This window comes from Papilio xuthus, unplaced genomic scaffold (assembly GCF_000836235.2).
Source record: "Papilio xuthus unplaced genomic scaffold, Pxut_1.1 DF829758.1, whole genome shotgun sequence".
Lineage (NCBI taxonomy): Eukaryota > Metazoa > Arthropoda > Insecta > Lepidoptera > Papilionidae > Papilio > Papilio xuthus.
In genome coordinates this window covers 1,330,289-1,349,865 of record NW_013528891.1, presented here as the reverse complement: position 1 = coordinate 1,349,865, position 19,577 = coordinate 1,330,289, and the positions used below count along the sequence as shown (strand labels likewise).

General features: G+C 35.4%; 1 protein-coding gene across 1 annotated transcript in view; it reads right to left on the bottom strand.

Annotated features, from left to right (window-relative positions):
- The window catches only part of LOC106128707 (inactive dipeptidyl peptidase 10), a 131,476-nt gene extending 112,747 nt beyond the window's left edge, over window positions 1-18,729 (bottom strand). Inside the window, exon 1 of the mRNA XM_013327177.1 lies at window positions 18,462-18,729. Coding sequence (XP_013182631.1) covers window positions 18,462-18,527 — 66 coding nt within the window. The 5' untranslated portion in view covers window positions 18,528-18,729. The remainder of the gene's footprint in view (window positions 1-18,461) is intronic.
- Window positions 18,730-19,577: the final 848 nt, after the last annotated feature.

Genomic DNA, 19,577 nt, shown 5'->3' with positions numbered 1-19,577 from the left:
GTTTAGTTTGATTTATTTATGATTTAAAGCATAGAGTAGGAAAAGGATGAAACAATTTTATTTATATTGTAATTTAAAAATAATAATCACGAAATTTTTAATTGCAAGTTCTATGAGAGAAGAAACAATCGAGATAGAATCGAATAGAAACAATTGAAAATCGATAAAATTCTTAATAGATAAGAAATCAATTGCTGTTCGTTAGTGTCGCTAAAACTCGAGAACGGCTGAACAGATTTATCTTATCTTGGTCTTCAAATGCTCGTAGAGGTCTAGGGAAGGTTTAAAAGGTGAGAAAAATTCGAATAATTACCGGAAACTAATTAAGTTTTTTTTTCATTCCACGCGAACGGTGTTGTAGCGAGACAACTAGTTTTTATTGATTTGTCAAATGAATTGTTTTAACAATTCATTCCCTTTTTATTGAAATAAAACTACAGGCCGCAATATGTTTTACACAAGTTTTCTGATAGTGGAAACACAGCTACATATAGACATTGTCAGGAAAGTCGAGCAATAAATATACGCCTATAGTTCAAATGCATTATATTGGCGTTAACGAGAATCCATTTCAATTGTCTAGAACAAACACGTCCGTACTGCAATATGAATACTTTCTATTTATTAAGAGAAAAGGATAAATAAAATCGAAGCCAGCGATGATTTAAAGTGAAAATGGTTTCATATCACGTAGCAGTACGAGCAATAAAGATTTTATTGCAAAAGCAATTAATTCTTGCGATGCAAAATCCTCTTATAAGTGCAACGTCTTTTATGAAAAAAAAGGTACAGATATAAAAAAGAATATTTAAAGCCTAACAAAAAAGGTTGTTTTTGGACTTGATTTAAATACCTAAATGTACCTTTATCAAAGCATAAAGGTAAAAAAAACAGAATTTAAAATGCAAATCTTACTTATAACTAATATTATAAATGCGAATGTTTTGATGTATGTTTGTTAGAACGGCTGAATGGATCTCACTTAAATTTGGCTCAGATTTACAACATGGAAGAACACACAGGTTAATTTCGTTTTTTTAATTCCGCACGGACGAAGTCGCAACGATAGCTAGTTGAATCATAAATATTAAAATAATTTTAATCTAAATGCAGTATTGTAAAGGAATATGGTATATGACATGCACATCCATCATTGTCCGAGCTTCGGGCAATATGTCAAAGTATGACGAAGAAAAATGGCGAGCGCAACACATAAAGTTACGATTGCAATTCGTAATATTAGCATGGACTTTATTAATATTTTTTTTAATAAAAAACAAGCGCTCGACCTCGATCTCTTGTATTTAGTGTTCACTGGCTATCGCCCGCGACTCCGTCCGCGTGGATTTATAAGAAACTTAATATTAGTAAGTTGAATAAAAAGCAGCTATTCAAGGCATAAATTCTAAAAAAAAAAAGAATAAATAGTATCCTAAGTCCGTCTCCTGGCTCTAAGCTACCTCCTCACCAATTTTCAGCCATATCGGTAAAGTAGTTCTTGAGTTATAAATAGTGTAATTTTTTTTTTTTTTGTGACTGATTGCCACTGTTTGCCTTGAGGAGGCATTTACAGCTTCACCGGGCTTGAGGTGGCCGAGCGCAGATGGCACTTAGCCTAAACCTCGTTTAAGAGTAACTAAGCTCGAGGGCTCCCTCAGGAACCTCGGCTCGGGCCGTTACTTCGTTATTATTACCGGATTGGGAGGCCGCCGAGCTCTTAGGTCGCTTCGGTGGACGCTCCATGGAGTGACGGGGCTCAAGGGCCCCCGAGAGGGGACCTCGGCTTGGGCTGTCACTCGATACGCGTTTAGCATTCCGATTCAAGGGTGCCCGAAGGGGCCGAACCTCGGCTTGTTCGGTTGCTGTTGTCTGATTATTATTAGCTCTGATGCATCTAATATTACTACCACTTCGGAAAGCGTTAGCGCTGGGAGAAGAAGTGGCGGAAGAAACTCCAGCTACGCTTCTATCGTTGACAGGTGAAAATCTGCCTGCTATGAGGCCATATCGCGAGAATGATTGCCGTAGCCGGCAGCGACTGGGGTGTGTGGTGTGACTGCGAAGATGTTTAACCCTAGCCTGAGCGATGGTAGTTGCGTCATCTTGAAAGTCGAGGACGTGCCTAGGTCTACGATAATCATGGCGAAATTTACCGAGCGCGATTGGATTGTAGGTGACGGCACCTACAACTAGCGGATTAGGATGCCCGACGGCGGAGTCAAAATAACGACGCGACGCCAACTTCAGGTGCTGAGCTATGGTGGACAAGTCCAGGTCTATGTGCAGATCACTGTTGCGCATGTACCACGGGGCTCCCGTGGCTCTACGTAAAAATCTGTTCTGAATCACCTGAAGTCGATGTATTTGTTTCGGAGCTATGTGCGCGAATACCGGACTAGCATACGTCATGACGGGACGTACTACTGATTTATAGAGTGTCACCTTGTTCCGAAGGGACATTTTGCTCTTTTTATTGAGTAATGCGGAAAGACGACCTAGTATAAAAGCCGCGCGGTTTCTAACCCGGGTTACGTGTGCGGAGAAGTTGAGTTTAGAGTCCAGGATGACACCTAAGTATTTAACTTTGTCTTCCCATGGTATTGGGCTGTCCATGAGCGTGACGGATGGAAGACGAGTCACTTTGCGGCGGGAAAAGTAGAGCGCCGCGCTTTTGGTAGGGTTTATTTCGATTCTCCATTTCCGAAACCAGGCACCAAGGGTGTTGGCTGCAGTCTGAAGGCGTCGACAAAAAAAAAAATAGTGTAACTGACACGACTTTCTTTTATATATATAGACTAGCGGACCCAACAGACGTTGTCTGACAATTTGACACTGCGATGGTAGCGCCGTCTGTCGGATCCAATGTAAAACATTCAACAAAATCAACAACTACTAATAAATTAAAAATTAATTAAAAAAACATTGTCCAGCGGACTAAATTGTGAATCTAAACCATTCCCAGATCCCCTTGAACACACACAAAAATTTCATCAAAATAGGTTCAGTCGTTTGAGAGAAGTTCAGTGACATACACACTCACAGAAGAATTATATATATATATATTAAAAATGATACACATTAGTTTAGTAAGCGCTATGTATATATATAATTCTTCTGTGAGTCTCTTTTTTTGATGGTGACGTCATAACTAGTCGCGAATACTTAAAAAAGCAAATTGTTTAAATCCTTTACATAAGTCCCTTAGTATACAAGGCAACGTAAAAATATTTTATTCTTGCGTCGTCGGCAGTATCGCGATGTGTGCGCTCCGTAGACAACGTCGAATTGTCGATTAGCCTCGCCTGTTCAGTCAATACTGCAAGATTTGTTCGGCCATCTTGAAAGTAGCGACTTTTTTCATAACGATCTTGGTAAACAGGTTGCGAGCGACTGGTTTTGGGGCGATAACAAAATATCGGCGACGCGTACTAGATTTAGAATCTAGGTTATAAACCAAAGTACACAACATGATTATGCAAATGTAAAAAAAATGAAAAGACCAGAATGAACACTTAAAAAATTAATTATGTATACTTAAATTTAAACTGTTACAATTTTTGGGGTCCTAAAAAATCATGAAAAAGAAGGGATGAGAACAACCAGACATTGTCACTGCAGTATTTTTGAGACTGATTAGAAATAAACAAAATGATAGTCTTAGTCGATAAATTATCTTTGTTAAGGTGACGTTATTCTGCCAGTTACTGGCTCTTGAGTTATTATTGTTACTTAAAATTGAGCAGTATCTCAAGTGCCACTTGTAAATGAAAGGATCAAAATTGTCAAGTCAGTTTATAACACAAGAGGGGTTAAGTTAACCCGAAAACGTGCTTGCCTTGTGTTTTTAATAAGTCGACAATAAATTATACCGAACGAGTTTTTTTCCTTGAATAAATTTCAAAGGGCTTTTGTAAGACTTCTGCATTGCGTGGAAACTGCGACAGGTTAATAAAAAAAACGTTTATCTATTTCGAATACGTTTAGATTTATTGATTAGATAAACAGACAGAACAGATATTTTTAATAATATTTATGTACAATCTTAAAGAAGACGGTGAAGGAAAACATCGCAGCAACCAGCATATATCTGATGAAGAAATTTAAAGATATGTGTGAAGTCAATCCGCAGTTGACCAGTATGATTGATAATGGCCTAGTCACTGACTTAGGGTAGGCACTGTGCCCCTTGCGGACATGTAAGCTGTAAGTAGTGAGCTGATGATGATGACAATCTTTGCAATTTAAAATTACTTAAGTCAAACGCAAAATTAATCGTCAATGTACATAGAATTAACAGCCTGTCAAGTGTTTGATAAATTACTGTTAATATCGCCTTCGGTTTATATAATTGACACACAATGACGTCATAGGTATGCAGATTCCAAAGATATGCATATACTATAGCTATAGAGCGGACATTACGACCACTATTATTTAAATATTTTAAGTATAAATGCAAACAATCAGTGGTAAGCGGGCTCTACCACTGTTAAGTTCTACCTTAACAGTGGTAGAGCCCGCTTTAACATCTTCGCACGAATCGGCCCGAAATACCACGACCACACACAGAAGACAGGCGTGAAGTGGAAGCAATTCCGCGTTTCGTCTGATGAGTGTGCGTCCCGGAGGCCTAATTTAGTCCTCTTTCCCTTTCCACCCTTTTTCTCATAAGGAAAGGATGGGAAGTGGAAGAGGACTTTCCGGATGAGAGGATGCATGTAAGGGGAAAATATTTTCTTTCTGTGCATCCTCTCCTCCGTCGATTAAAGGTAGGCAACCCATATGCAAGTGCGTATGTCCATAGGCAACGGTCACATCGCTATTCAGCGATTTCAGGTGGCCGCTCGCTCGTTTGCTACCTTATGATATAAAAAAAAATCTCAGTACTGCTATTTGTCACAAGTGTCGACAACCGAAATTCTACTTGTAGTAGAGTTTAATAGTGTAATATTCGGTTTGAGATGACCTGTCCAATCTTACTAATATTATAAATGTGAAAGTTTAGATGGATGTCTGTTTGAAGGTATCTTCAGAACGGCTGCAAAGATCTCGATGAATTTTCCATAGATGTATAATATAGTCTGGGGGAACACATAGGCTAATTAATTTTTCTTTTTCATTCCACGCGGACGGAGTCGCGGATCACAGCTAGTTAATATATGAAATGTCTTTAGCAGATCCCAGTATCGCAAACTTTTTTTTCTATTCAAGCTCTGATTTACTAAAGTGTCTCGATAGATATCCGTGTTGTTGGTAAAATTTAAAAACAAAATTTGTCACTTTTTTTTTGTCACATTGTATACGTCCTGTAAATTAAAGTTAGCGTATTCACACACAAACATATATTAATTAAAGTGAATGCATTACGTTTCCCACATGCTAACAAAACTAATTGAGTGTTACGGAGCGGACACTACGCCCACGGCTAAACGTACAATATTAGCAACGTTAATGGATCTCTAGAGAGATGATATTACCACCTAGGTCACGTGTATTTTGTAATGATTTATAACATGGCCTTGTGTAATAAAAAGATTATTTATTTGTCTTGTTACTTAGTAATATCTCTCTGAGATTTTTTTTAACCTTTGATTTGGGTTTATGTCTTAGAACTTGCTTACTTGTTAATCTTACTAATATTATAAATGCGAATGTTTAGATGGACGGACGTTTGTTTGAAGGTTTCGGACTTTCATTCAACGGATTTTCATGTAATTTGGCACAAATGTAGAACATAGTTTGGAAGAACACATAGGTTAATTATCATTTTCACTTAAAGCCGGGGGTTCGAATCCCGCCATTCGACTATTGTCGTAAACCATATCCTAGCACAAGCCTAGAGCTTAATTGTACGGGCCTCAGCTAGTTTTATTATGTTTAAAACCTATTCTTCTTAAATTGCATCAATAAACATATAAACTTTTAAACTATACGTAAACCTACAAAATTATTTTTTTTTATATCATAACGTAGCAAACGAGCGAGCGGCCACTTGAAATCGCTGAAATAGCGAAGTGACCGTTGCCCATAGACATACGCAATTGCATATGCGTTGCCTACCTTTAATCGACGGAGGAGAGGATGCACAGAAAGAACATATCTTCCCTTCCCATGCATCCTCTCATCCGGAAAGTCCACTTCCACTTCCCATCCCTTCCTTATAAAGAAAAGGATGGGAAGGGAAAGCGGACTAAATTAGGCCTCCGGGACACACTCATCAGACGAAACGCGGAATTGCTTCTATTTCACGCCTGTCTTCTATGTGGTCGTGGTATTTCACCGGGAGAGCCGGGCCAATTCGTGCGAAGATGTTAAAGCGGGCTCTACCACTGTGGAGATTTCGGATTGAGTCGCGTTCTACAATAGTGCAAATATAGTTAATATTACAAGCGTGCAATAAAATAAAACAACGTACGATTAATAAAAGCTATCTCAACTCAACTTTAATATGCTTCGAAATTTGTAATTACACGTTAAATAAATTTATTTCAATGCGTGTTTATTCATTCCAAATGGGACTTGCATTCGAGCTTAATACGTTCATTATCATTGGAAATGTAAAATAATATTTGCGAAGTTTATATTGATATGTGCAAACAACACATACTATTTTTTTACTGCATGCGCGTAAAGTTTTATCGCTTAACCGCTGGATTATCAATTCACTGCAGAATATCGAGGTTAAAATAAAATAATTATCTAACCGTTTAAGGTACGCGTCCATTGGCTCGCACCGCACGCACCTTACTCACAGACTAAACGGATTTATTTTGTCTTTAGATGCTGGCGGCGCGGATAATTAACGCAGCGCTATGTAAAGTCATACCAAGCAAACTAAAATCTGTTGCGTGCGTACGGTGGGTCCGGAGCGGGCAAATGGACGCTTACCTTTAGACAAGTTTCGACTTAATTACATTGTAAAAAATGTGATAATTTTTATGGACGCGACTGTACAATGCGGTTAAAATTTCATCACCGATTTGTATTTTAACATCATTAACACGTTTAAAATGTACAATCGAGCACAATAACAGTACAGCCTTTAGCTAAAACACTTTAACAGCGGCATTAACGCTCAGAATCCGAGCTATTTATCCACTCGAAGTCGACTGTTTGGGCACTAAAATTTTATTTCAGTGCCCTTAATGGGGAGCCTAAATTTCAATGCATGTTTTTTACCTGACGCGATAAACGTAGAGATAAGAAAATGACACATATAGGTGACGTAAAACGAAATTGGAAAGTATAAAAGATGTTAAATCGAAGAATAAAAATATACATTTTTTTTAGAGTAAACGCTTTAGATTGTTACTGATGCATACATTTTTAAAAACCTAAGTTTATTTGAAATAATAAAAAAAAATGTTAGAGAAGATATAGTTGAGATTTCCAATATGAAAACATTTAATATCCTTTCTTTAATTTTTCCTAACTCTATGTTTTGCGTACTTATTTCGTGTGAAATTTCACTCACGTTTCGGACATAAAAATCGTTCTTGCAGTTCTAATCTAGAAATTTTATTTCTATTCTAATTCTAAAACTTTATTATACTATTAAAAGTTTCCGCTGCATCTCAACTCGCTAGCTTTGTGGGGGAAAATTTGAATAACTCGATTTGGTTCCCATGCGTGCCTGCGGGAGTTATATATTATAATACGAGTATTAAACATTTATAGAACTTTTATCTTATAAAAAAGTTAATTTTCTAGAAAGTATATTTAAATACAAAAAGAAAAACGCTATTTGATTTATTAAATTCTAAACTTGTAATCATTAGGATACATATTTCGTCACCTCCATCATCGCTCTCTTTCTGTCTACCAATATTTGTATATGTCCATCTCTCTCATGTAACGAAATGTAACATTACGCTTGATTACATTGAAATACTATCATTAAAATTTTGTCTATAAAGTATTATTTCTTATTTCAACGAGAAAGAACAGTGGTAAAGCCCGCTTTAACATCTTCGCACGAATCGGCTCGGCTCGCCCGGTGAAATACCACGACCACACAGACGACAGGCGTGAAGTGGAAGCAATTCCGCGTTTCGTCTAATGAGTGTGCGTCCCGGAGGCCTAATTTAGTCCTTTTTCCCTTTCCACCCTTTTTCTTATAAGGAAAGGATGAAAAGTGGAAGTGGACTTTCCGGGTCAGAGGATGCATGGGAAGGGAAAATATTTTCTTTCTGTGCATCCTCTCCTCCGTCGATTAAAGGTAGGCAACGCATCTGCAATTGCCTATGTCTATGAGCAACGGTCACTTCGCTATTTCAGCGATTTCAGGCTCGCTCGTTTGCCACCTTATGATATAAAAAAAGTAGTAGATACAACTAGAAAAAGGAACTAGATATACTGACTTAGAGCTGTATTAGGCAAACTGATTCCTTTATTACACACTATTTGATGTGGAACAATAATTTATCGGGGACTGGAATGGACATGTCCAAAACCAATAACAACTAATCAATCTCAAATATACTTAAGGGTATTACATTTGTATTGTTTCTCGCGTTTATTAGAAATGATTTATGAAGTACTGAAAGCTGAAAGTTACTTCTACAAATAATATTCAAGATATTTACAAGACACAATTAACGAAAATATATCATTCGTGACTTCGTTTGCGCAGAATAAAAAAAGTTAATTAGTATCCAATGTGTTCTTTCAGACTATGTTCTATATATATCTATGGCAAGTTTTTTTTAATAACAGAAGGGGGCAAACTAGCAACAGGAACACCGAGGTGTTCAACGACGCCCATGGACATCAGCAATACCAGAGGAACCGCAGATGCGTTGCGTAGTTTCAGCTAGATTACCTTTGAAGAGGTACCTTCTGTTAGGAAAAAAACCCGAGACTGTGCTTTATCGGCGCAATACTAGCCTTATTAAAATATCAACGTTTATGTCCCCTCAATAATCAATCTGACACTGGACTTGGTAACGAAAGCGCGCCATTCGCTCTAATTGATTCTTACTAATAATGTCTAAAACTTCAAACAAACATCCATCCAACTAAACATTCGCATTTATAATATTAGTAATATTGCTTTGATGCATTTTAACACATTACGGTTCATTTTAAAATATTTCGTGTGTAATTTCATAGTTTACTGTGCGTTTGGCTAGATGCCATAAAAATGCCTTTTACTGTATTTCTTCGTTAGTACATTATCCTCTCAGAAAATATCTAGGTTATAAAGTAACGGACTGAGAAAACAGTTTACTTAGGAAAATTTCCCAAGTGAGTACCAAAGAGATTTATCTAAGAAAATGATGGCAAATTAAATATATCATGTTATAGGCCATAATATGATAATAGAAATTAAGATATCAACATCGAAAAGTTACCAACAATCATCGAAAAAATCCAAAAGTTATATTTGACTCTCTCTCATCGGCCATGTAACGTCTACTGCTGGGCAAAGACCTCCCCTAAACATCGCGACGATGATCGGTTCAATGCTACTCTTACCCAGGATAGTCCTGCAACCTTAACAAGGTCATCGGTCCATCTTCTAGTGCTTTTTTTTTATATCATAAGGTGGCAAACGAGCGAGTGCCCACCCTAAATAGCGAAGTGACCGTTGCCTATAGACATACGTAATTGCATATACGTTGCCTACCTCTAATCGACGGAGGAGAGGATGCACAGAAAGAAAATATTTTCCCTTTCCATGCATCCTCTCATCCGGAATGTCCACTTCCACTTCCCATCCTTTCCTTATTAGGGAAAGGAAAGAGGACTAAATTAGGCCTCCGAAACGCACACTCATCAGACGAAACGCGGAATTGCTTCCACTTGACGCCTGTCTTCTGTGTGGTCGTGGTATTGCACCGGGCGACCTGGGCCAATTCGTGCGAAGATGTTTAAGCGGGCTCTACCACTGTTAATTTGCTGTCCGCCGTATTTTTCTAAATACACGTTATTAAACGATTTGACTACGACATAAATTCGTACGAGATAGTAATTAAAATAGCAAGTTGTATACCCAAGACTTTTAGAACGTATTAATTTGGATCCGATGTTGGTGCCAAAAATTAATCAGCATAGTTTGAAAGAGCATTCGTTATTCGATTTTAATTAAACTTATTGAACTATTTGTTTTTTTCAAACACTTGAAAAACAAAGGAAAAGTTCGCACACAATATTTTTAAGGATTTCTTTTTCTAAACTAATATTATAAAAAGGAATCATTTGGTTTGACATTGAATAGGCTTCAAAAGTACTGAACCGATTTGATTCTTTCATTGTCCGAAAACTACACTTATCCATTGTTAAATAGGCTGTATTTATTACTAGATTTTTTTTAATTCCAGTCAGACAAAGTCGCAGGAAAATGTTGATATCAAATAAGGTACATTGCGTATTATTGTGTTAAATAATGGGCGATTAATAGAAGTAGATATTAAAAGAGAAATTTAAGTTTATATTGAACGAGATATTGATACGATAAATCAAAAATTATGATTCAAGCGTAAAATATAGCTATGAGGTGGTCGTAAAACTGTTCTATACATTATCAATAAATTACCTGCTTCCATTGAATTACAAATAATAGATACCTTTTGGTTATGATAGCCTGGTACTTTGTCATAATTTAAAAAACAAAGGGCGAACGAAAACTCGTAAAATTTTTGAGCGGTTTACGTCAAATTTGCAAAAGGTTCTTTAGATTTGATGCAATGAAAACGATGGTTAATAATTTATATACCAAACTAGCTGTCGCCCGCGACTCCTTCCGCGTGGATATATAAAAAACTAAAAATAAAAAAAATAGTATCCTATGTCAGCCTCCTGGCTCTAAGCTACCTCCTCACCAATTTTCAGCCATATCGGTAAAGCCGTTCTTGAGTTATAAATAGTGTAACTAACACGACTTTCTTATATATATATATATAGATATCAAATTTTATAAAGTCTATTCAGTAGGTCTGAGAATCGGCTATCAATTTTTAAATTTTTATTTATGATACAAAATCTTCACATAACAAATTAAACATCGGTTAGACAGCAGTACTAAAAACCCACAGGGTTTAGTGTACTTACTGGTCGCTTATTAATTTAACCGCGCTACAGTGATTCATAGAAGATAAAACACATAGGCTAATTAAGTTATTTTTTATTATAATTCCACGCGCCAGCTAGTTTTTTTTTAATTTAAATATTAGCAGACATAAATTTACTAATATTTCATGTACCATTCCAACTAAGCTCTATGCTTGTGCTACGACAATAGTCGAATGGCGGGAACCGAACCCCCAACCTTGTGATCGGAAATCCGTACCCTAAACCATTAGTCTATTGGTGCTTCGAAAAGTTCTATAAATAATTTCAAATTTTAACAAATTTACATTTCCAATGAAAATATTGGCCTTTAATATGATACAGTGTTAAAACTTACCCGCAATATTACGTATAACACTTACCTGGAATAAAAAAAAAAAAATAATTAACATTTAAAGCAAATTTAAATACAAGAACGTTATTTTGATGTATACAAAGTTCGCGTGACGTGCCATAATCTGGTGTAGCTTAATGAAGCTAAAAATTCAAAACACGTAAAATATTTACATATTGTTACTGAGCCTACTTTCAAAAAGGGAAACAGTTATTTAACGAAACATTCCCTTTATGAGCTTTGAGTTTTTAAATTATTCAAACTTTCGTTAGACATTATAATAAACTTATTTAAAGTGAGCGATGATCCTCGTCCGCGAAATAATAACAGTCCCACTCACCCTGATGAAGGGCCCCCGATGGGCTCGAAACTAGTCGATGCCGCTGCCGGACGAATATACGTGAGTGTTTAGCCGTTTTTATATAAGTTTACCGACGAATCGCATGTACGAAAATATGTTTACACTTTCTTACAAATTAGAGTACATGCGATATTTGTTTATACAGATGTTTAAACGTGAAACACACTATTTTGAGACATTACTAGCTGTCACCTGCGACTCTGTCCGCGCGGGATTAAAAATAGATGTTGGCCGATTCTCAAACCTACTCAATATGCTTACAAAATTTCATGAGAATCGGTCAAGCCGTTTCGGAGGAGTATGGGAACGAAAATTGTGACACGAGAATTTTATATATGTTAAAATCATTTGGCGCGAATAACGTGCTTTTGTTATAAAGTCAAGTGTCAGTATGATTAGTGAGGGGACATAAACGTTGACATTTTAATAAATCTAGTGTTTTGCCCGTACACCGGCACAGTGTCGGATTTTCCTCCTAACACTATAAAGCATTTATTTAGTTCGTACAACAAAGCTATCTTTAAATATTAGAACAGTGAGATTCTTAAAATTTCACAGCCACAAAGCTGGGCTATTTTAAAACTTACGACTTGACCTGTCTGCGCCATTCAAACTAATGATGGTCGCCCGCTGGTCTAATTTAAAAGCGGTAGCGATTTCATATTTATCACAAACTCAACATTTATTTTTTGCTTATTACCCGAATAACAGAATAGTTAAGTACTATACGAGTTAGTATAATTTCCTCGTAAGAGTTGTGTGTTTATGTCAATTTCATTATAGCATATATATCCTTTAGCGTAAATAGCTTAAATAAATGTGACAACCGAGTTGTCACTTGATTCGTATCCTGAGTATGAAGGTATGCGTCCATTTGTCCTTGCCGGATGCACACACGGCCCGCAATGGATTGTTAATAAATGCCGTCTTGCGGATAATGATCGCAGCGCTATATAAAATCATACAAAGCAAACTAAAATCCATGGATGTACCTTTACAGTTTTAAGTTATATATAACTTTTATATTTTTTAATTAATTCAAAAGTAGCCTTTAATATTTTTATTCTATTTTAAAACATAGTTTGCATATTTATTTTCAACCTGTTTTTGTTCTTTGTTGTTGTCGTCAATCTATGTTTTCATTTTTTCAAATATTCTATTTAGAGATTCATCTTGTTAAAGCTTTTATAGCTTCTCTTTTGTTTTATAACGAATAAATATTAATGAATATTTTAATAAACAAAGGACATTTCTCTGAGTACAAATGGAATATTAAATTGCGATTCTCTCGTCGCCTATGACTTACAGAGTTGTCAACAGTCCAACTCAGAATGATACTTTACAACACTATACACTTGGCACCACGAAGACATTTCACATATCCGTCCACTACGCTCGCCTTACATCTATTCAAAGCCAAATACTTCTAGGTTTATTCGAAAAAAAAAACAATAGAAGTGTTTGCTTAATATATATGGTAAGATTTAAATAATATCATCATCATCATTAGCTTACTATACGTCCCTAAAGGGGAGCCTACCCTAAGTTAGGAATGACTAGGCCATAGTTAATGTCAACGGGGCCGCGGACGAGAGAGAAAGCGTGCCCGTGGTCCCGTCCCGATGCGTTCGAGGTACAGAGGGGTTTAGTGGGTATGCCTCCGCTATGGAGGAGAATCCCACATAACTAAAGGGTCCCCCCAGGGACGCGGAGTATGCATAAAGCATTCCCCTCTGAAACACACGGCAAACATACGGGTAGCTTAGGACTCATTGTCGTGGCGATCTTTAGGGAAAGCCTTTGCCCAGCAGTGGGCATTTCGGAACTGAACAAGCAAGCGGTTAATACAGAAATCTCGATTTTCAGTCAGTATCACATGAAAAAAATTACAAATACAAAGTACATTAATAAATTGTCTTAACCTTTTTAAGCTACAGCATTTTAAATTAGATTTCGTAGAACATAATGCTCATACATATTGCTAATCGAATAAACGCCTACGTCGTAGATAAAAATTCCGTAGCACTGCTACGACATTAATTACAAATCGGATTATGCAAATAGCTTGAAATGTTGGAGAAACGGACGGTATCTCTACTTAGTTATTGCGTCATTTTCAAGTTCGATAATCTTTAAAGTTTCAAGAGAATTTTCTTAAAGTAAAGAATATTTATTTTCTGAATAAAAGACATGAACGAGACGTTGAATTTGATAAGACATAATACTATAATAGCTATTGTGAATATCAGATGCCTTGTGGTGTACCTTTATATATAGATTAATAATACTAATATTATAAATGCGAATATTTGTATGGATGTTTTTGAAGGTATCTCCAGAACGGCTGCACGGATCTTAATGAAATTTGGCACCGTTGAAGAACATAGTCTGGAAGAACACATAGGATTTTTTTCTTAATTTCTCGCGGAGTCGCGGAGTAAGAGATAAATAAATTTAATTTACCGTTATTATTGGGTACTTGAATAAATTATTAATTAAAATAGGACATATTTATTATATAATTATAATCCCTGAAAGGAAAAAGATCATCCTGTACTTTTACTACGATAAATAAATTCTGATAACAAAAAAAAACCAGTTTAACTTTCCTATAGCGTGACTCACAATAAATTGGTTTATGCAAAAATATTTCCAGCCTTTGTTCACATCAGATACAATCTGAATAGATCGTTTGTAATGCTAGTTTCACACGAAGGTAGAACAGTGAAGCAGACAGTGCAGTAATCTTATTAATAATGCACGATTGCAGTAGCAATTGTTTTATGACATATTGTTGTCGCTGTTTCATCAAAAAGAATGAAAGAGATAACAATACATGTTTTGGAATTCTACGGTTACTATGAAACGTACTATTTAGTTTACTGTACGGTCTACTGCTTTACCTCGTGTGAAACTAGCGATATGCTTCCGTTATTTTGTAAAATTTTATTCAAAATGCTTTTTCGTTTTGTAGAACTATTGTAATAAATTCTGATTGGGCATTTCCGGCTTTGTATAGTGCTGGTTTTTCTATAGCTTATCTGTTAAACGAAAAAAGATGGGATTGTTTGTTTGGAATAAAAAAAAATCACAATAGCCACGTAAGTTATGGTATTTTTACTGAACTATACAAGTAAAGATGACGTGTTTTGCAAGTCTAATGGTAGGTTTACACTGTAAAAGACTTTATATTATCATCCCTGTCTTTCTTTTAAAAAAAGTATAGAACCTTACTAATATTATTATATCAAATGTTTGGATGGATGGATGTTTGTTACAAGGTATCTCCAGAATAGATGAATGGATCTTGATGAAATTTGTCATATTCTGGAAGGACACATAGGCTACTTATGAAGGCGATAGCTACTACGATATAAGAAAGATGACTTCTTAAGGTAAGCCATTAAGTTCTACATTGATATATACACGTCTTTTATTAAGCCTATTGAAAATTTAGCGACGCTATAAATTCTATTTCTGCGTTTAATAACATAAGTTTAGTATTATAAAATTTTACAGCGTCGCGAAATAACGCAATAAAAGCTGTTTTACGGTTGCTGGGGAATACGCAATTAACTGATAAGCTATATGACACGTGTGTAGATTTGAGACTTAATTTTAGCCTTTTCTAATAAGATTCGGATGGAAAGTTTGAGTGGATTAGACGGAAGAAGGCACGCACAGAATATTTACCCTTCCTACGAGCCTTATAAGTTGTTTTAAGGTAGGCAAATCTTTAACGATCCAGGCGGCTTGTTCTTTACCATCTAAAAATTTAACAAATATTTCCCGTAAACAGTTGGATTGGTCTTGAAGTGTGAAGAGTTATTCGATTGGTGAAATTAAATTCGTCTCCGGAATGTCCATAAGATGCAATAAGGTTAGTTTTCTTATCTTAAATATTGATAGAAAAATGTTGTATTTCTTTCAAAAGAATTGAGGTGTGTTGTTGTCTGTGATGGAATTTTATTAAAGAAAAACATAACGAAATACGTCAGTCAATATGGTATTGGCAATATATGAAAGAAATGAAGAATTCCCTAAGGTCCGTATAAAATCCTTCATAAGGGATCTTGCGCAAAAATCCCTGTAAATATTTTCGACCGCTATTGTAGGAAGGGATTCAAAAGATTTTTATTAAATAACAAAATATCATCATCGTCCCCACCAAGGGGCTCGGAGCCTACCCTAAATTAAGGTTGATTAGGCCATTGTCAACCACGCTGACTAAGTGCGGGTTGGTTGACTTCACACATATCTTTGAATTTCTTCTCAGATATGTGCAGGTTGCAACACGATGTTTTCCTTCACCGTAAGAACGTCGGATAAATGTACATATGTAAATCGGAGATCGAAAAATCACATTGGTACATGGCGGGATTCGAACCGAAGACCTGCAGATCGCAAGTCAAGTGCTTGACCACTGAGCCACCGATGCTCAATAACAAAATATACGGAAACTAAAAGAGGCACGAAATATTTAACAACGACGAAGAATTCTATATTGAGTTTTTTGACATACAAATAACATCGAAAAGTATCCGTTGAAAGGCAAAATAAATTACACGTTACTAAATAGATTTTAAACTATAAAATTTTTGATCTTTGTTGTTTCCTATCTGCTTTATATTCTTTGCCCTTATTTTATGTCATGTCACTTTGTGTATTATACTCTTAATGACCTTATTGTAACTGCACACAGCCGCACTTAGAGTTGTAACCGATAGAAGTCTGACGGTTGGTTTCTGAGACCAAAATCTTTCTATAAAACATACCGTCATCCCTGTTATCTTTGTCAAAACAAAGATAATATGTTTTAAATGGGGATTTCGGTTTAAAGATCTTTATTTACTCATAAAAAATACAAAGTTTCGCTTATAATGAGAATAAATGTAAAATATATAATAGTAACAATGTATAAGATTAATATAAAACAAAATTAGACCTTGGTACAACTATAAGAAGTTAAATTAGCAGAAATGATATATATTAAATGATATTTCAGTCTCGGAAACCGACCATAAGTCCTACAAGTAAATACGACAGTTAGTTGCTTTTGAAATCAAATCAAATGCTGTCAAAGTAAGTGCTAAGTTAACAGACATTTCGCGGCGTGAACAACTTTGTGCAAACAGTTCAACTTATTTGTCTTCGTTGTGCCGTGCGAAAGCTTTGAACGTATGACAATCGTTGCAGACGTCCGTTTTAAATGTGTTCCGATTATTACTCGCTTGAAAAGCTTGCGTAGCAGATATAAAGAGAAGAGAAAACGTCGGTCTATAGTATTATTTAGTTATAATTGGTATTTATTTGGGAAAATAGCAGGGAAAAGGAAAAGAGGGCAGGCAGTCCAGGAATATCTTATATGAAACAAATGAAAAAGAAAGTACATGGTGTGTCAAGAGAATTAGATGAACAATACAGATTGTTGACAGTTACTCTAGCATTACGATGATGATAGTTACTTATGTTAAAGCATTGAATATACGAAGTAAGTTTCAGATGCGTAACCTTAATTTAGAACATCCTGTATATCGTCACACTTCCTCTTTGCATCCTTTCTTAATTTGTACAGGATGGGATAACAGTGAAGGACTAAAACATCTCTAAATCAATGGTTGCGATGGGAAAAAAAATCGTAAAAGTTTTGTGATTTAATCCAAAACGTATCACTTCTAACGACTTTATAAATTCGTGTAGATAAACTTTGCTAAGAAAAACTTTAAATTTTAAGACGCGATGAAGTTTTTAACGAGCGAGCATAAAGAATTCAGAGCGAGGTCTAATGTTTATGAAAGTGTGGAGGATATTAGATTACATGAGAAGCTTTCCATTTAAAATCATAAAATCTTTCGAAACATTTTAAATTTTCAATAAAAAAAAATTTACTAAATAAATCGATAACATGACTATCGAAATGAACCTGACAGGAGGTTTAATTGATTAATTAAAGTGAGGTTTTTTTTACGAAAGGCAACTTTAATTGTCTTTTTTTAATAGAAAGGTTTTGAAATACGGACTTAACTTCTAAGGGCGAAAAAAATGAAAATTTAAAAAGCTATATTAAGCCTATTCATCGTAGCAGACGCTTCTAAAGCTTTACAATGTCAGGCTTAATGATTTCCGGTTTATCCCTTCAGGCTTATTCTGTAATTTTTAAGTAAAATTTCTGCTTACTTTTATAAAATATTTAAAAATAACATTAGAAACTAAGAAAAGTAATGCCATTTTTATATCGTAAAAAGTTTTTATTATAAAATAATTTATGGGCTAATACAAGTTCTAATATCGTAACCTTGAGTTATATAAATAATTATTGTATAATTTTACAATTCATTGTCTCTGTCTTTTAACCTCTTGACAATCGGGTAAAGGACAGAGATAACGATATGTTTCGTACTTCAAGATTTAGTATCAATGTTTTTAGATCTGGGTTGTTTTGGCACTCAAATCTATCGACTCTAAAAAGCGTTCAGCTTCCTTTCTTTCGTCTCTTTCTGTTAAATACTCATCGTAGTTGTGGGAGCTAGAAGACAGATTTAATAAGTTGTTAATAAATGTCAAACGAGTTTTTGAGTGGAGACCACGGGTCGGCGTAGCGTAGGACGTCCTCAGACTCGGTGCAGCGATGATCTTCGCATGGCGGCTAGCAATAGTGGCGTGATGTTGATGATGATGATGAAATGTCAAACTTACCTCATGTTTATGATCTTTCTTCATAGTCCCACCATGACCACCTCCAGTACTTTGAACGGTATTCATTTTAACAATTCAAGTATTATTTAAAATTACAACGAACAAAACTGTTTGATATTTTACACTTTAACACTTAAGTTCACACTTATTTAAAAGATTTTTAATTGTTAACTGAGATATTTAATTTAAAGATATAATAATTTTTAATTTCACTAACAATAAATGGACATTTCCCTCTCATTTTATGAAGAGCCTTTACCGTGTATTTTCATGCCGCTGGAATAGTTTATTATGCTTTAAAACGGTTTTCCTTATTTACTGGAATGTAAATTTAATTTTAATTAAACTTCCATTAAATATTTAATGTAGTATTTAATTAAATAAAGCGAAGAATTATTTATTTATTTTAAAACATTTGGTTTTATACAGTCTACAAGTCCATCGTAAGACCTGTCGTATTGTACGGATCTGAATGTTGGGCCACCAAGGTTTCTGATGAAAGAAGATTGCATGTAGCTGAAATGCGTATGCTAAGATGGATGTGTGGTTTGACAAGGAAGAATAAAGTTAAAAATATGAATATTAGAGGTAGTTTGAAAGTAGCGCCAGTGAGCGAGAAATTGAGGAGTAAAAGATTAGCGTGGTTTGGACATGTTATGCGGAGGGATGATGATGATATAAGCAAAAAAGTAATGAGATTGAATGTGGATGGTTACAAAGGTAGAGGAAGACCAAAAAAAATATGGAATGACTGTGTGATAGAGAATATGCGTAGGAAGGGGGTAGATTCGGTTATGACGGCTGATAGAGATGTATGGAGGAGTAGTACATACTGTGTCGACCCTCGATAAGGATAAGGGCAGGTTGATGATGATGATGATGATGACAGTATGTTATTGTAGTGATTCATACATATCTTTTTTTCGTCATATAAAGCAAATCAATTAGATTTTTATGAATAAAACTACACTATGAGACTACTTAAGTAACCGACTCTGAGTAAGGTTGACGGAGAGAAAAATTTCGCTTCAGTTTCGCAATCAATCGCGTGACATTCCGCAAATTGCTTTATGTAAATTGGTTCTTCGTTCAATTTATTTCAACCGGCACTGATCG